This window comes from Mastomys coucha, unplaced genomic scaffold (assembly GCF_008632895.1).
Source record: "Mastomys coucha isolate ucsf_1 unplaced genomic scaffold, UCSF_Mcou_1 pScaffold15, whole genome shotgun sequence".
In the NCBI taxonomy this organism is placed as follows: Eukaryota; Metazoa; Chordata; class Mammalia; order Rodentia; family Muridae; genus Mastomys; species Mastomys coucha.
Genome location: NW_022196897.1, coordinates 56,490,010 through 56,507,923, shown reverse-complemented (window position 1 = coordinate 56,507,923; position 17,914 = coordinate 56,490,010). Strand labels below are relative to the sequence as shown.

At 39.9% G+C, this 17,914-nt stretch overlaps 1 protein-coding gene and 1 pseudogene across 2 annotated transcripts in view; both read left to right on the top strand.

The window, feature by feature from the left end:
* Positions 1-17,914, top strand: part of Ccdc173 (coiled-coil domain containing 173) — a 36,631-nt gene that overhangs the window by 13,872 nt on the left and 4,845 nt on the right. For both annotated transcript variants that reach the window (XM_031370535.1, XM_031370536.1), the window contains 3 exons: positions 869-1,025; positions 2,766-2,905; positions 8,530-8,722. In XM_031370535.1, the coding sequence (XP_031226395.1) occupies positions 869-1,025; positions 2,766-2,905; positions 8,530-8,722 (490 nt within the window). The remainder of the gene's footprint in view (positions 1-868; positions 1,026-2,765; positions 2,906-8,529; positions 8,723-17,914) is intronic.
* On the top strand, positions 6,089-7,009 carry LOC116090273 (annotated as a pseudogene).

Sequence of the window (17,914 nt, the reverse complement as noted above, 5' to 3'; positions counted from 1 at the left end):
CAGCACAACCAGCACAGCTCTTGGTTTCTTTAGTTCCTCCTAGAGGGAGCACTCTAACTTCTAAGATTCTTTACTTTGTGTCTGTGCCAAATTTCCTGGCCTACTTCCCTGTGTGGTCCTCTGCTGCCTAGCAGAAGGGAGTTTTTCTCTCCCTGATGCAAAAAAGACTTCAGGGGAAGTGTTGGCTTCCTTGCATGTGTATGAACGAGCAGCTCATTCTTTAGCTGTCTCTTTAGATTGTTGATTTCTCCTGAGCCACCTGTCCAGAAGGAAAAACAGTTAGAGGAGGACACAGACCATGGGACCTGAGGAGTCTTGTGTGCTCAGGGGTGCCTGCCAGGTGAGGGTTCCCAGGGATTCAGAGTCAGCTAGGAGCTGCTGCTGCTGGGAACTCCTGGGGTGTTGGAAGTGAATAGAAGAGGTGATGCTGGAGAGGAAGCTTCCTGATCAGGCTGTGCAGTGAGGCTGGCCCCCAGAGATCCCTGAAGAACTCATCCAGGAGCCTTGAGAGTCAGCAAGCCTTTGGAGCTTACTACTCAGAAGGGATTAGTAGCCAACTAGCAGGGAGCAACAGGAGGAATAACAACCAGAGTGGCTCACTGAGGTTGGAGTCCTCCTCCATGGCTCGGTCCATCAAAACCAACTTCTCAGGGCCTCAGCAGTGCCTTCTGCAGCCTGGATCATTCAGATTGTTTCCGTCACTGCCACTTCATGTCTTCCTTAAGCTTCATAGCACCTGGTACATCTCCTTAAGATGTGACCCTTTTTTTTTTTTTTTTTTTTTTTTTTTTTTTTTTTTTTTTTTTTTTTTTTTTTTTTTTTTTTTTTTTTGGCCTTGCTCTCAGTTACACTTACATTTTTGCTTTAGAATAAAGGAACATGAAGAGGAAGAAGAAGCAAGGAAGAAAACTGAAGAAAAAGATGCCGAGGAGATAAAGCGGCAGAATTTGCTGTATGAAATAGAGATGAAGAAAAACCTAAGCAAGAAACAGGAAGAGATAGATGCAAGCAGAAAACTGTTTTTTGTAAGTTGAAAATGCCACAGTCAGGCAGTTACACAATCAGATGCCTGACTTAAGATACGCCGGGGGTAGGAGACAAACATCCAGAAAGTGTGTCCTGAGAGAATCTATGCTCTGGCTGATCCTAGTCGGTATGGCTTTGTGTGGGTGTGACCTCATGTAGGAAAGAAAACAAGTTTTCTGTATGAAATGAATTTCTTTAAAACAAAAGTTGTTAGGACTGGATGGGGTTATTTATGTATAATTTCTGCTGTGATAACTTAGGGATGTCATAATTTATTTGATTTCATGATTTTTATTTGTCTCTAACATTTTTAAAAATTGTATTTTAAATTGATGGGTACGGGTGTTTTGCCTGTGTGCCACATGTGTGTTGTGCTTGCAGAGGCCAGAAAGAGGGTGCTAGATCCATTGGAACTGGAGTTACAGATGGTTGTGAACCTCCACGTGGGTGCTGGGAACTGAACCTGGATCCTCTGTAAGAACAGCCAGTGCTTTTAACCCCTGAGTCATCCTTCCAGTCCCGGGATTTGTGCTGCAGAGTTAAAGCATCAAGCACTGAGAGCTTGGAAAAGCAGAGGTTCTCATTGCTTGGTCCCCTTGGCTTCCCATAGTCTCCTTCTACCACATGAGGCCTGGGGCCTCAGTACCGGAAAGCTCAACCACCTGGCCTCCTTGAGCCATCTTGCCAGTCCCCTGCATATAGTTTTTATAATTAGCCTCCAAATGCTATCAACGTAATTGTTAATTAGTTTCAGCCATTATCTGCCCTTTGTCCAGGCTGTGGAGGGTCTGGCTCTCTCCCCGTGTAGTACACTTCTCATTTCCTTACTCTTTCCACAGCATCACACTGACGTCTGGACCAGGACTGTGTAAATAATCGCCTCTGCAGACCCAAGCTCTGCGCCATGGCTCTTTCATTACGTGAATGTTCATTTTCCTTTTGTTTTAAGACAGGGTCTCCCTATGCAATCCTGACTGACCTCAAATTTGTGATTCTCCTGCCTTACTGCCCCCACCCAGCCACATAGATCACAACTATGTATCACTATGCCTAGTATTACAAATGATTACTTTTCTACCTTGATTTTCATTTGTGACTTTATTTTGACCTTTTAAAATTTTTATTTTGATCACTTGGCTTCTCCATATATTCAGTAAATTCTGCCAAATATATATTGATGATAATTTTCAATATTTGAATGAATAATAAGCAATTACCTATGTTGTTTTTCTTAGAACTTATCTATGGAGATCCCTCCATGCCCTCTCCTTTGGGACTGATTGTTTGCTAGGCCTGCCCACTGCCCAGCTGTCATCCTGGGGCTTGCCTGGTCACTCTCTAGGACTGCACCTCTTACTCCTGACTCTGATGTCTTCTGTTTCTTATTTACTCTCCTCTTGATGAAATATGTCCTTGAGCATCTTTGCAATGAATGGTGTTTGGGAAGTCAGTAATTTCTGTTATTTTAAAAAGATGTGTTCTAAAATCTCACATCACTGAGATTACAGTTTACTTAATCATTTCAAGTATTATTGAATACTTGTAGACTATTTTCAATATTTTTGTTATTAATGTAAATAAACCTTAACATGAACATTTATTAACTGGATTATTGATTATTACTTTGAGATACATTTTTAGAAGAGAAATAACTGGGTGAGAAGCCATGACCACTTGACAGGCTTTTGGTAGACATCTTGAAAGACATTTCAGTGACAATACATTCTTATTTCTTTAAGGACAATATGCATGATAAAAACATCATCCGAGCGGTAGAACAGCAGCAGCAAGAGGAGGAAGACGAAAAGGTTAGAAAGTTTATCAAAGCCAAAAAACGTCTTTTACAAATGAGGATGGACAAAGAAGCTGAAACAAACAGGTATGATTGAAAACTACTTTCAGATTTATTTACCTTATGAATATGAATGTTTTGCCTGCGTGTAGATATGTGTACCACATCTGTGTGAGCCCGCTGCATTCCTTAGAACTGAAGTTGTGGGTTGTTGTAAGCCATCACGAGGGTGCTGAAATCTAACCTGGGTCTTCTGTAAGAGCAATGAGTGTTCTTAGCTGCTGAGCCATATGTCTAGCCCCACAGGTAGGACTTTAACATAATATAGTCACCAAAGTACTATCTGAGACGGCTTTCCAGTTGACTCAGAAATTACACTATGATAGTTGGCTTTGGGACTTAAAGTCTCATAGATAACATTTAGTGACCTGATAGTTTCTGTTTGTGGCATGAGAGTTGAGGTGTACCACAGAGCATTCCAGAACACTCTGGTAGATGGTTGAAAATACTGGTATGCTGTGGAGAGGGAGCACTGAGCTGGAGAAGCTCTGTGAGTCACTGGCCTGTACATTTCCTTTTCTCATGGCTGTAGCTGAGTACCTGACAAGAAACAACTTAATGAAGGTAGAGTTTATCTAGGCTCACAGTTTAAGAGTATACATAGCCCTGCATGGTGGAAAGGCATGGTGGCCAGAGCTTCTCGTGGTTGTGGAAGCAGAAGCATGAGACTATTCAGATCAACATGGACCAGAAAGCAGAACAAGATGAATGCTTGTGCACGGGCTCAGTTCATTTTCTCTTTTCCTCTCCTTATTCAGTCCAAGACCCCAGCCCATATTCAGAATGGGCCTTTCCCTCTCAAACAATCCTCTCTGGAAATGCCACAACAGAGGTGCTCCAGTGTAGGTGGAACATCACCGTCGTAGGTGTTTATTTTTATTTTTATTTTTTGAAACAAGGCCTTCTATAAAACCCTGGCTATTCTGGAACTCTCTATGTAGAGCAGGTTGTCCTCAAACATATAGAGATCCACTTGCCTCTGCCTACCAAGTACTGTGGTTAAAGGTGTCACTGTGACCTGAACTCCTAGATCTTTAGTAAGTATCCCCTTCCCATGGAAGATTTTCAAGAGTATCTCAATTAAAAGTTGCATCTTCTAGAGTAAATCCCAAAAATGAAAAGTAAAACACAGAAAAATCTCACTTCAGTAGTCAGCATTCCAGCGTCACAGGAAACACCTGGTTCCTCAGCCTGAAATGAGAGGCGTCTTATTTCGACTCACAGATTTGGAGGCTTTCAGTTCATAATCAGTTGGAATTGTTGTTTTTGGAACTATAGCAAAGCAATACAGCGGGGTGGGCATGCATGCTGGAGAGAGCTGATGACCTCATCTGTCAGGAAACGGTGGTTCTTGAGGGGTGTGAACAAGTGGAGCCTAACTGAAAGAAGTGTGTTAGTGAAATACACCCTTGGGGACACATCCTTTTTCTTTTTTTTTTTTTTAATTTTTAAAATTAGATTTATTAATTTTATGTATAAGTGTTTTGCTTCCATGTAAGTCTGTGCACCACTTATGTACCTGGTGCCAGCAGAGATCAGAAGAGGGCATTAGCTCCCCTGGGACTGCAGTTAGGGATGGCTATAAGCTGGCCATGGGTACTGGGAATCCAGCCTGGATCCTCTGGAACAGCAACAAGTGCTCTCTCTCCACACACCCCTGCTCTTTCTTTCTTTCTTTCTTTCTTTCTTTCTTTCTTTCTTTCTTTCTTTCTTTCTTTCTTTCTTTCTTTTTTTTTTTCCCTGAGACAGGGTTTCTCTGTGTAGCCCTGGCTGTCCTGGAACTCACTCTGTAGACCAGGCTGGCCTTGAACTCAGAAATCTGCCTGCCTCTGCCTCCCAAGTGCTGGGATTAAAGGCATGCATCACCACTGCCCCGTTCCCCTGCTCTTTCTTTATCCTTCTTCCTGGCTGCCATTTTCCAGTCGTGTTCTGCCATTCTCTCCCCTCCATGATCAACTGACACCTCTAAAAATATGAGCTCAGATAAACAACACCTCTCCCTCCTTTTAAGTTCTTAAACTAGGCATCTTGCTAAAGCACTGAAAAGACTTACACAAGGGTGGAAGTCTTTAACATGTTTTTACTGTTAAGCTCTCAGTACCAAGGATAATATATGCAAATAGTTAAGTGTTCCATCTATAGATGTGTTTGGAAGAGTGTTCTGAAATATTAAGTGAAGCATCACCTTTTCTACAAAGCCTTCTGCATGGCTCTCTAGCATTCTCATGGCCTGGACCTCCATCTGCCATCTATACATATGCATATGTGTATACATATATACATATACATACCACCTCTTTTCCACTTCAGAGTCTACTTTCTTTTCACCCATGAATGCTATCTTTTTCATGATTTCTCATACAAGATTTCACAAACTCACTTAATAAATTAGTGAACCTGCCATAACTAATTAAAATATTTCTGTTTAGTCTTCTTCTCTCATTGCTTTAATAAGATGTGCTTATCATGTATGATGTTCCAGACACATACTTGGCCCTGGACTAGAGAGAGAATTCATGCAGTCCTAACCTCAGAGGGACAGAGACATATAAACTGATGAAATCAACACATCTATGATTTGGTTCCAGATGGGATGTAGTGAGAGAACGAATTATTTAGTATTTTGATAACTTAGTTCTCTCCAAGGTTTTATTTTAAAGAAAGGATTTTCATAGCGTAAGTCTCAGTATTAGCACAAGCAGAACAGTCCGACAAAATATTACAAAATATATTTTGGGCTGCACAAACGGATCCTTGATTCGCACAGATGCTGCATATGGTGGTGTAACAACCCCCTTCGCAAAGCTAGCATGATGGTGCATGTTTTTAATCCCAGCACTTGGGAAACAGAGATGAGATAATCTCTGTAAATTTGAGGACAGCCTGGTTTACACAGCAGTTCCAGGCTAGCCAAGGCTACATAGAGAAGCCCTGTCTCAAAAAATAAAAATGTGCGGGCTGGAGAGATGGCTCAGTGGTTAAGAGCACTGTCTGCTCTTCCAGAGGTCCTGAGTTCAAATCCCAGCAACCACATGGTGGCTCACAACCATCTGTAATGAGATCTGATGCCCTCTTCTGGTATGTCTGAAGACAGCTACAGTGTATTTACATATAATAAATAAATAAGTCTTTAAAAAATAAAAAATAAGGTGCAGTGTAGGAGCGGTGCTTGAGGCCTGGAAGCGTTCTGCAGCCTGCTGGGTCACCACCATGAACTCCATTGGCACTGGGTATGACCTGTCAGCCTCTACATTCTCTCCTGATGGAAGAGTTTTCCAAGTTGAGTATGCCATGAAGGCTGTGGGAAACAGTAATACAGCTGGGATCAGATGTAAAGATGGTGTTGTGTTTTGGGTAGAAAAACTAGTCCTTTCTAAACTTTATAAAGAAGGCTCCAATAAACGTCTTTTTAATATTGATGGACATATTGGTATGGCAGTCGCAGGTTTATTGGCAGATGCTCTTTCATTAGCAGACATAGCAAGAGAAGAAGCATCTAACTTTAGGTCTAACTTTGTCTATAACATTCCTCTAAAACATCTTGCAGACAGAGTGGCCATGTATGTGCACGCTTACACACTCTACAGTGGTGTCAGACCTTTTGGCTGCAGTTTCATGTTGGGGTCTTACAGTGTGAATGATGGTGCACAGCTCTATATGATTGACCCATCAGGTGTTTCATATGGTTACTGGGGCTGTGCCATTGGCAAAGCCAGGCAAACTGCAAAGACAGAAATAGAAAAGCTTCAGATGAAGGAAATGACTTGCCGTGATGTAGTTAAAGAAGTTGCAAAAATAATTTATATAGTACACGATGAGGTTAAGGATAAAGCTTTTGAACTAGAGCTCAGCTGGGTTGGTGAATTAACTAAAGGAAGATATGAAATTGTTCCCAAAGACATAGAGAGGAAGCAGAGAAATGTGCCAAGGAATCTTTGAAGGAAGAAGATGAATCAGATGATGACAATATGTAACATTTTCTTCACCATCCACTGGTTTACATTTCTGTAACAGTTGCATATGGCTAGAACATGGATTATATATACCCACTGACCAATTTTCATTAAATTTTGTCTTATAAACATTGTTGAGTAATTGAGGATATTTGTATAATATTAAAATGTAGATTCATGTTTGATTAAAAATTCTTAGAACTGGGCCTGGAGAGATGGCTCAGCAATTAAAAGCTGCTTTTCCAGGGGACATAGGTTCAGTTCTCAGCACCCACATGGCAGCTCACATATGTCTGTAACTCCAGTTCCCAGGCTTCAGATACCTACAGAGGTACATGCAGGCAAAACACCAATGAATATAAAATAAAAATAAATACAAATATGTATGCATACAGACACATATATATGTATATACATATAAATTCTTGGTACTATTCTGGTGTGGTAGTACATGCCTTTACTCCTAGTACTCTGGAGGCAGAGGCAAGTGGATCTCTTGAGTTTAAGGCTAGCATTCAAAAACCAAAACAAGAAAATGTACTGCCCAGACTAAGGCCGAAAGATTGAGCCCACAAGTTAATTTATAATTCTATTTTGTTTTAACTAGAATTAAAAGAATAATTTTTAGATTTATTTTTGCAGTTTTTGTTTGTTTTGTTTTTTGAGACAGGGTTTCTCTGTATGGCCCTGGCTGTCCTGGAACTCACTCTGTAGACCAGGCTGGCCTTGAACTCAGAAATCAGCCTGCCCCTGCCTCCCAAGTGCTGGGATTAAAGATGTGTGCCACCACTGCTCAGCTATTTTTGCGGGTTTTTTGCAGGTTTATGTATATTACAATGCCCATGTCTGGTGCCCACAAGAAGAGTGCTTTAATCTAGAACTTAAGTTATGGATGACTGTGAGTCATGGGTGCTAGGAACTGAACCCAGGCCTTGTGTAAGAGCAACATGTCCTCTTAACCATTGAGCCATCTCTCCAGCCCTCTTTAACTAGAATGGTCATATTCTACTGTGGTTCTTGTATAATGTTTTGTTTAATGTAAGGACATTCTTTAACCACTACTGAGAACAGCCAGTCTTTTGTGGAAAATGTGACATATTCTAATTTGACATGAATACAGACAGCATTTATTTTCAGATTGCATAAATATCTTATGACTGGAAATTATCTTGATATTGGCACCTGAAACAAAGACTTTAAAGTATCAAGTTAAGCTTAAATAGTCATGTAATAAAATGTGTATAGTACTTACCTGATTAAAAAAAAATAAAAATGCTGGGACCTATAGAGGAAGAATGGCAACATCAGCTTCTGGTCTTCACTTGCATCCACCCATATACTCATGAGCACATGCAGGTGTCCACCACACACATGAATAATGTCTTCTAGTGTTGTGCAGAGTTTTAACACCTTTTCTTAAACAAGTATACATGTGATTATATTGTACATATTGCTCACTTGGAAATTTTTAGTATACACACTACTTTGTAGTTATGAATTAATTTCCTTATTTATCTCAAGAATTAAATTTTTAAGTATATAGCAAATTAATTTCTACTTGATATAACTATATATAAAGGGAACAACAGATCTCTTTTTAGATAATCTTAAATTATTTCAGATTTTTTAATGAAAGTATTATAACTCCGTTATAGAGCTGCTCAGGGTGATTTGGCAAATGTGGTTGTTCTGTTACAGGCTAATGGAAGAACGGAGAGAAAGAATAAATAATTTCCTAAGTAAACTAATAAAAGAGAAACTTGATAATGAAGATTTGATTATTGCTAGAGATATTTCTGAAGCTGACACTGAACTGGAGAAAAGAGAAAAAGAAAAGCGTGAAAAAAATCAAGCAGAGTTGAAAGCAATCGCAGATTATAGAGCCTCTGTGGTAAAGAGTTCAGTTACAGAGCATAGATTTGTGACTTTCCTGCTATGGCTACTTCCTCTTTTCCTCTCAAAAAACAAACAGATTTCAAAAATAGTATGTAAATTGTCTTCTTATATTTTTGAAACAAATACTTACTTTTAAACTTTTTTGTTTATAAACTTTATGATTAAAAAATTCTTGCCAAAAAATAATAATCATTGAACACCAGCTAGGTGTGGTGATGCACACCTTTAATCCCAGCACTTGGGAGGCAGAGGCAGTCCGACCTCTGTGTTCAAGGCCAGCCTGGTCTACAGAGTGAGTTCCAGGACAGCCAGGGCTACACAGAGAAACCCTGTGTCCAAAACCAAATCAATAAATCAGTCAGTCAGTCAGTCAGTCAGTCCTCCACTGGAAAGAACTAGACCCAGAAAAGTCTATTTACCTGGACAAACCTATACAATTGGAAAGGTCATTAGAAGAGAAGGTGTGGGGCGTCTCACTGGGCTCTCCACTTTGACTATTGAGTGTATCTGCATGCTCTGGTCTTTCACCAAAACTTGGAATCCACGACAGTCAGACCTAGACACACGCTTGGCTCTCTTTCCTTTCACACTCGTGCTCATTACCAGCATGCAGTCTGTCCTCCTTCCTAATGTTTACTTTTCCTGTCCTCTCTCCTGCATGGTACACTGTAGCCACCTGTACACTTGTTACTGTAGCTGCATGCACATATGGTTTTTTGTTTTTCTTTTTTTTTAAGATTTATTTATTATTATAAATGAGTACACTGTAGCTGTCTTCAGACGCACCAGAAGAGGGCATCCGATTTCATTATGGGTGGTTGTGAGCCACCATGTGGTTGCTGGGACTTGAACTCACGACCTTCAGAAGAGCAAACGGTGCTCTTACCCGCTGAGCCATCTCACCAGCCCCTACATGCACATATGTTACTGGCTAGGTTCTGCATGAGGAGAACTGTTTTTTCCTTTCTGAGATTGTGTGACCTCACTTAAAGTTATACATTTTAAGTCTGTCCAGTTTCTTGCACATATTCAGATTACAGTTTTCTTTAGAATATATACAACATATTTTCATTATCTGTTGAAGTATGAAAAACTAGGGTTGATTTCAACTTTTTTGTTATAGTGAATAAAGCAGCTATGAGCATGGAGATATAAATATTTCTATGGAATTTTCTGAATATTTGCCCTGGGATGAAATAGCTGAGTCATATGGTCATTCAATTTTTAACTCTTGAGAAGTCTCCAAGCAGGTTCCCACAGTGACTGTCTCCCCCAACCCCCAGCAGTGCCTAAGGCTTCCTTTCTCTCCACATCCTCTCCAACATCTGTTAGCGGATTTACTGATGCTGGCCATTCTGACTGGGGCAAGGTGGCATCTCAAAGTTATTTTAATTTGCATTTCCCTGCTAGCTAGGGATATTTTACACTTTTTAAAAACAGTTATGTCCATTTATGTTTCTTTTTCTTTTTTTGAAAAGTATCTGTTCAGTTCATTTGCCTTTGTTGACTAGGCATTCCTGTTTCCTTGTTTAAGCTGCCATTTGTAAATTCTGGATGTTAGCCCTTTGTCTGAGTTGTGCTAATGGGCATTTTCTCCCATTTTGGGGTCTGTCTGTTAATTCTGCTGCTTGTTTTCTTTGCGCTACAACTTTTTATTTTCAGATAGTCCACCTATTGATTCTGGGGTTAGTTCCTGTGGTATTGGTATTCTATTCTATAATCTCTTGCCTTCCTCAGTATATTGAAGAGTATTCCCTATATTTTTTTTTCCTAGGAATTTAGTGTTTTGGGCTTTCAGTTAAGGTCTTTGATCCCTTTGAGTTGTTGTACCAGTGAACGATAAGAACGTAGTTACCTTTCCTGTAGTAGAGCCGTGCTGTTGCTGCCATTGTCTGTGAGTGGACTGCTTTTCCAACTGTATGCTTTTCCAACTGTATGCTTTTCCAACTGTATGCTTTTCCAACTGTATGCTTTTCCAACTGTATGCTTTTCCAACTGTATGCTTTTGCTTCCTTTGTCACAACCTAGGTGGGCACAGCTTTGTCATTTATCTCTAGGTCTTTTATTCTCTTCCATTGATCTACCTGTCCACTTTTATGCCTGCACCAGGCTCTGCCACTATAACTCTGAGTACAATTAAAGGCTGGGTATTATATTATCTCTAGTGCTCTTGATCCTTAGGATTGCTTTACCGATTCTTGGTCATTTGTGGCCATATTGAAAAAAAATATTTTGTTTTTTTTTTTTAATATGAAAAAACCCTATGAAATGTGACATTGGAATTCTGATAGCTATTAAATTAGAACTATTAGTTTATTTTTGCAGCATAGCTATTTTCACAATATTAATTATACCAATCCAAGAACATAGAATGTTTTTCCGTTGCCTAGTATCTTTTGTGATTTCCTTTTTCAGTGTCACAAAGCTTTTGTTGTAGATGTTTGTCATTTCTTTAGCTAGATATATTCGTAAATACTTGTTTTTGGAGTTATTTTGAATGGGACATTTTCCCCAGTTTCTTTCTCTGTTAAACTAACTTTGCTTTTCTGGCATGAAGCCCATTTGGTCATAATGTATAATTTTCTTAATATGTTACTGGGTTTGGGTTGTAAGTATTTTACTGAGAACTTTTGCATCTCTGTTCATCAAAGAAATTAGTCTTTAGTTATATTCTTTTCTTCTTTCCTTCTTTCCTTCCTTCCTTCCTTCCTTTTCTTTCTTTCTTCCTTTTATAGTGTCTTTACTTTGTTTTGGTATCAGTATAATATTGGCTTCAAAAAAGAATGTGATAGTGTTTCTTCACTTTCTATTTTATGAAATAAGATGAATTGGTCTGAGGTCATCATTGAAAAGTTGATAGAATTCAGCAGTGAATCCAGCTGGTTGTAAACTTTTCTTTGAGGGAATGCTTTTAATAACACCTTTAATCTCATTGTTTATTATTGGTCTATTTAAGTTATATCTTCAGGGTTTTATTTTGGTAAATGATATGCATTTAGAGTTTCTTCTGGCTTATCTAGTTTTCCAGAGTATATAATTTCATATTAATTTCTAATGATGTTCTGTATTTCATTGAAAACAGTTGTAATGACACCCTTTATCTCTAGTTCTATTAATTTGATCACTCCCTTCTAAGGTCTGTCAATTTGCGTAATGTTTTCAAGGAACTAACTGTTTGGTTGATTTTGTGTATTAATTAGTCTTTAAATCTGTATTTCATTAATTTATTTGCTACTCTTTATTAATTCTTGCCATCTACTGTGTTTGGGACTGGATACTTTTTTAAAAAAATATTTATTTATTATATGTAAGTACACTTTAGTTGTCTTCTGACATACCAGAAGAGGGCATCAGATCTCGTTATGGATGGTTGTGAGCCACCATGTGGTTGCTGGGATTTGAACTCAGGACCTTCGGAAGAGCAGTCATGCTCTTAACTGCTGAGCCATCTCTCCAGCCCTGGATACTTGTTTTTTAAGAACTTGAGGTGCATCATTAAAGTATTTATTTGATAGTTCTCAGATTTTCTTTTAACACATGAGCACCTGTTGCTATAAACTTTCTTCTTATGACTCCCTTTGCTGCCTCCCAAAGGTTATTAGTTATCTCTAGGAATTTTTAAATTTCCTCTCAGATTTCTTGGATGACCTACTGTTCATTCAAACATGTGTTGCTTAGTTTCCAAGTATTTTTGTGGTTTCTATAGTTTATTGTTTATTTCTAGGTTTAACGTCTTATGATCTATCTGATAAGAAATTGTCTCAATTTTTTTATGCGTTTGTTGGAACTTGGCTTGTGTCCACTGATGTAGACTTTGGACAAAGTCCCATGTGCTGAGACAAGTGTGGACTCCTTTCTGTTGGGTAGAATATTCTCCATATAGTCTATTAATCCATGCACAATAGACCTCAGCTCTGAAACTTCTTTACTTGAACGTGTGGAAGAACTACCTAAGTATGAGAGTGAAGTATTGAAGGTCCCACTATTATTGTGTCAAGACCTATGTGGTTTTTAATATGAAGTTAGAGGTTCCAATATTTGGTACACAAAAATTTATACTTGTTATATCTTCTATTTTTAAAGATAGTATATTTTTAAAAATGTATTTATATTTATTTTATGTACATTGGTGTTTTGCCTGCATGTATATCTACGTGAGGGCATCAGATCTTGGAGTTAAAGTTGTTAGCTGCCATTTGGGTGCTGGGATTTGAACCTAGGTCCTCTGGAAGAACAGTCAGTGCCTTAACCGCTGAGCCATCTCTCCAACCCCTTATATCTTATTGATGAATTATTTCTTTTATTAATAATAGTGTCTCCCTTTATCTCTTCTAATTATTTTTTAAAACAATTTTTTTAAAAAAACTATTTACTATGTATAAAATGTTCTGTCTGCATGTATGCCTGCATAGCCAGAAGAAGGTTCCAGATCTCATAATAGATGGCTGTGAGCCATCATATGGTTACTGGGAGTTGAGCTCAGGACCTCTGGAAGGACAGCCAGTGCTCTTAACCTCTGAGCCATCTCTCCACCCCCTTCTGATTAGTTTTGGTGTAAAGCTTACCCAGGCTGATAGAATGATGGCTATGCTGGTTTGTCTACATTTTGTTTATTTGGTAATTTGTTTTCTATCCTTTGATATTAAGTTTTGAGGTATTTTTTTCTAGCTAAGTGTGTTTTTTGGAGGCCATATACAATTCTTGATTTTGTTTTTTTTGGGGGGGGGGCATATTGTTTTGTTTTGTTTGAGACAGGTTTTTTTTGTTTGTTTGTTTGTTTTTTGAGTTGCCTTGGCTATCCTGGAAGTAACTGTAAACCAGGCTGGTTTCAAATTCACAGAGATCCTCCTGCCTCTCTCTCCTGAGTGCTAGATTAAAGACATGCACCACCACCAACCACCCAGTGGTTCTTGGTTTTTTTCCTTTGTTTGCTTGTTTGTTTGTTTTTAAAATCCAATTTAAATATTTTTAGTGAGTGGAGGCTGTTTACACTTAAGTATTCATCACAGAAAGGGGTTTGTTATTTTGCATGAATTTGTTAAGTGATATTGTGCTTTGCTAAAGTATTGGTATTTTCCTTTCTCCCATACTAAATAAGAGTTTGCTGGGCGTGGGTGTTTCTTTCCCAGGCCTAGTTTTTCTTCCTTTTTTTTTTTTTTTTTAAAGATTTATCTATTTTATGCATGTGAGTAACACTGTAGCTGTCTTCAGTCACACCAGAAGAGGGTGTCAGATCTCATTACAGATGGTTGTGAGCCACCATATGGTTTCTGCGAATTGAACTCAGGACCTCTGGAAGAGCAGAAGACGGTGCTCTTAACCGCTGAGCCATCTCTCCAGCCCCTAAGAAATCCTTTTCTTCTCTCTCTCTCTCTCTCTCTCTCTCTCTCTCTCTCACTCACTCATTCTCACTCTCTCTCTCTTTTGGTTTTGGTTTTTTGAGACAGGGTTTCTCTGTATAGCCCTGGCTGTCCTGGAACTCACTCTGTAGACCAGGCTGGCCTCGAACTCAGAAATCTGCCTGCCTCTGCCTCCCAAGAGCTCGGATTAAAGGTGTGTGCCACCACTGCCCGGCTTCTTTCATCTTTCTCCTGTGAAATATTCACTGAGAACTTTCTGCAGTGCTGGCTTGTCATCATGAATTGCCTCAATTGTCTTTGTCTGGCTCTTGTCATTTCTGATGGAGAGTCTGGAGTAACCCAGGTGCCTTTGTGTGTGAGTTGGTGTCTCCTCATGGGTTTTAGGAGTATTTCTCTACTCTGCGTTTTTGGCATCCTGACTATAGCATGCCATGGAGAGCTTTTTCTCTGTTCGTGTCTTTGTGGAGCTCCGTATGCCTTCTGTTTGGATACCTACTTCTTTCTCTAAGTTTGGAAAGTTTTCTGCTATGATTTTATTAAGTAGTCTGTCTATTCCATTCTCAACTCTGTCCCTTCTTTTACATCATGAATTCTCATGTGTGGCCTCTTGAACATATACCAGACATTTGGGAAATATTATTTGTGCTTAGTAATTTTTTTCCTGAATATGTTTTTGTTGGATTATTGTCTCACCTTTGTCCTCCAACCCTGAAATTAGTTTCTCTCCATATATGTATGTACTTGTCTGTTAATAATGGTGTCTGTGTGGATTTTTTTTTTTAAGATTTATTTATTATTGTACATAAGTACACTGTAGCTGACTTCAGACGCACCAGAAGAGGGCATCAGATCTCATTACGGTGGTTGTGAGCCACCATGTGGTTGCTGGGATTTGAACTCAGGACCTTAGGAAGTGCGGTTAGTGCTCTTAACTGCTGAGCCATCTCTCCAGCCTAGCCTGTGTGGTTTTTGTTTAATTGCTCATCCTTCATCTTAAGAATTTCTGTTTGCTTGTTTTTTTTTCAATGTTTCAACCTCCTTGCCAAATTTTAATTCTACATTTTGAACTTTATCTACTGATTTACTGTTATGTTGACTTTCGGACTGTCTTGTCAAGGTCTTAGGTAGATTTCTATAATTCATATATCTTTTTGACTCTTCTGTAGGGTCGTTAATTCTTTTGAACTTAAAACTAAATTATTTCTCAGACATTTCAGCTCTCATTAAGTTTTGACTCCCTCATAGGGTGGCTCTGATGTTTAGGTCCTACTCCCAATTGGTTCTTGATCCATCAGTAAAGATGCTAGTAGCCAATGAGTTGTGAGGAATAGGTGGGACTGCTGGGTCCCTGTATGAAAACTAACAGATGCAGGGAAGAGAGGAGGATTTTTGACTTGCTTTGGAGGGAGAAAAGGTGGCCAGCCATGTGAGATCTCTGGCAGAGCCATCATAGGCTGTATCCCCAGGTTGGAGATTAGAAATGCAACTAAAGCTGAAGGCACTTTTGGGTTGCTGAACAAGGAGAAGGTAACTAAGCAACTAAAGTTGAGGGATGATTTAGGGTGCTGAGCTAAGAGTATTAGGAAGGGCACGCTAGCCACGGGACATTAGGAACCCCAGCAATTGAACCATAAAGGCAGGTTGAAAATTAAGTGTGTGTGTATGTGGGGGGGGGCGGATGGAATCAGTGGATCCAAGGGAACCTGGGCAGAGCTGGTAGCCCAGTTCACCTGGGGCTTAAAGCAAGGAAGCAAAACTACAGGTACAGACAGCTAGTTGGTTAGATAGTTGGTTAGTTGGTAGGCGATGGGACATGCATAGTACCTGTGTCAACTTTGTCTGTGTGTTGCTTTATCATGTTTTATACATCTATTAAGTGGATTTTTTTTTACTTCCTTCTAATCTGAGCCTATTAGGATTTTCTGCTTTTTGTGACTCATATCTCAAAGTTCAGCGAGTGAGCTGGTGTTGAATATTGAATGAATTGCTGAAGTGAGCCTGTCTTGGCTATGTGACCACAGGAACAAAGATAGGTCTGCACACTAAGCACCAAGGTGACTAGTTGGAGTCAAATCTTGATCATACCTTGGATTCTGGACCAAACTTCAAACCCAGTGAAGCTTATCTACTATATTGGCATGTGGTTATAGTTACAGGACCAAACAACCTCAGGGACCATGGCAACAGAGACTTAGGGTCCTGCAGTGACTGCTGGAACCTCAGAAGTCAGGGTTCTGCAACCTTAATTACCTCAGAGACCATAAACCCAAGGGTCTAATCCCTCAGGAGACCCTGGACATACTAGAGCTGAAGCTTGGCCCCTGTGCTGATCTTTGAGACCATTGGTTACAGGGTGCTCTCTGGTCTGCAGAAGCTAGAGGCCTAGTTGCCCAGGATTTGCTGGTTGCTGAAAACCAACGTTTACTTTTATACTGAAGATAATATGACCATCAGTTAGTTACACACAAGATATTTTTTAAAGGTATTTGTTTACACTTATTTTATTAGTCTGTACACACATACACACACACACACACGTTTTGCCTTCATGTATATCTGTGCATCATGTGTGTGCCTGATGCCCACAAAAGCCAGAAGAAGGTAGTATCATGTGGAACTGAGTTGCAGATGGTTATGAGCTGTTATGTGGGTGCTGGGAACCAAACCTGGAACCTCTGGAAGAGCTGCCACTGCTCTTAATTGCTAAGTCATTTCTCCAGCACACGCTTCCCCTTTTGTCTTAGGGTTTTACTGCTGTGAACAGACACCATGACCAAGGCAACTCTTATAAGGACATTTAATTGGGACTGACTTACAGGTTCAATGGGTTCAGTCCATTATCATCAAGGTGGGAGCATGGCAGCATCTAGGCAGGCATGGGGCTAGAGGAGCTGAGAGTTCCACCTCTTGTTCCCAAGGGAGCTAGGAGAAGACTGGCTTCCAGGAAACTAGGAGGAGGGTCTTAAAGCCCATGCCCACAATGACATACCTACTCCAACAAGGCCACACCTCTTAATAGCGCCATTCCCTGGACTCAGCATACACAAATGATTACACCTCCCCTCTGCCAAGCTGTTTATGGATGCAAAGCAACAATTTCTTTTTCAGAACCATCTTAAGTGACAAGATTGTTTTTTATGTTTCTTTGAATGTCTTAAGAACAGCCACATATGTTACCTGATTACCTTTCTGTATTTCTTAATCTTAGAAAATGGATCCCCTACTTAATTCCTTTCATGACTGTCTGAACATTCAAATTGCATGGCTCCTAAACATTCTAACAATTACTTGTTAACATGCCAGTAGTTCTGTATCTTCGGACCAGGCTTTCTGTTCCTGTGTTTTCTTCTTCCTGCTCCTGCACTTCCTGTCCTCCCACAGTCTCACCGTGGAGCCCAGGCTCCGTGTGTTGAACTCATGATCTTCCTGCCTCAGTTTCCTGGTTTCCTCTGCTGAGATTAGAGGCACACATTACCCCCTACAACTGTGTGTGTTGCTGGTTTTAATCAAAGATGTTGGTCTACATTACTCTTCTTACACTTTCATTAAGTATGCCTCTGCTATTCAAGAGAGTAAAACAAACTAACCAAGCCACACATATAGTTAGTTTCCTGTCCTCACACTGCTCCCCCCCCCCACAGTTTCCTGTCCTCACACTGCTCCCACACACACACACAGTTTTCCGTCCTCACACTGCTCCCACTCACACACAGTTTTCTGTTCTCACACTGCTCCCACACTCACACAGTTTCCTGTCCTCACACTGCTCCCTCCCACACACACACAGTTTTCCGTCCTCACACTGCTCCCACACACACACAGTTTTC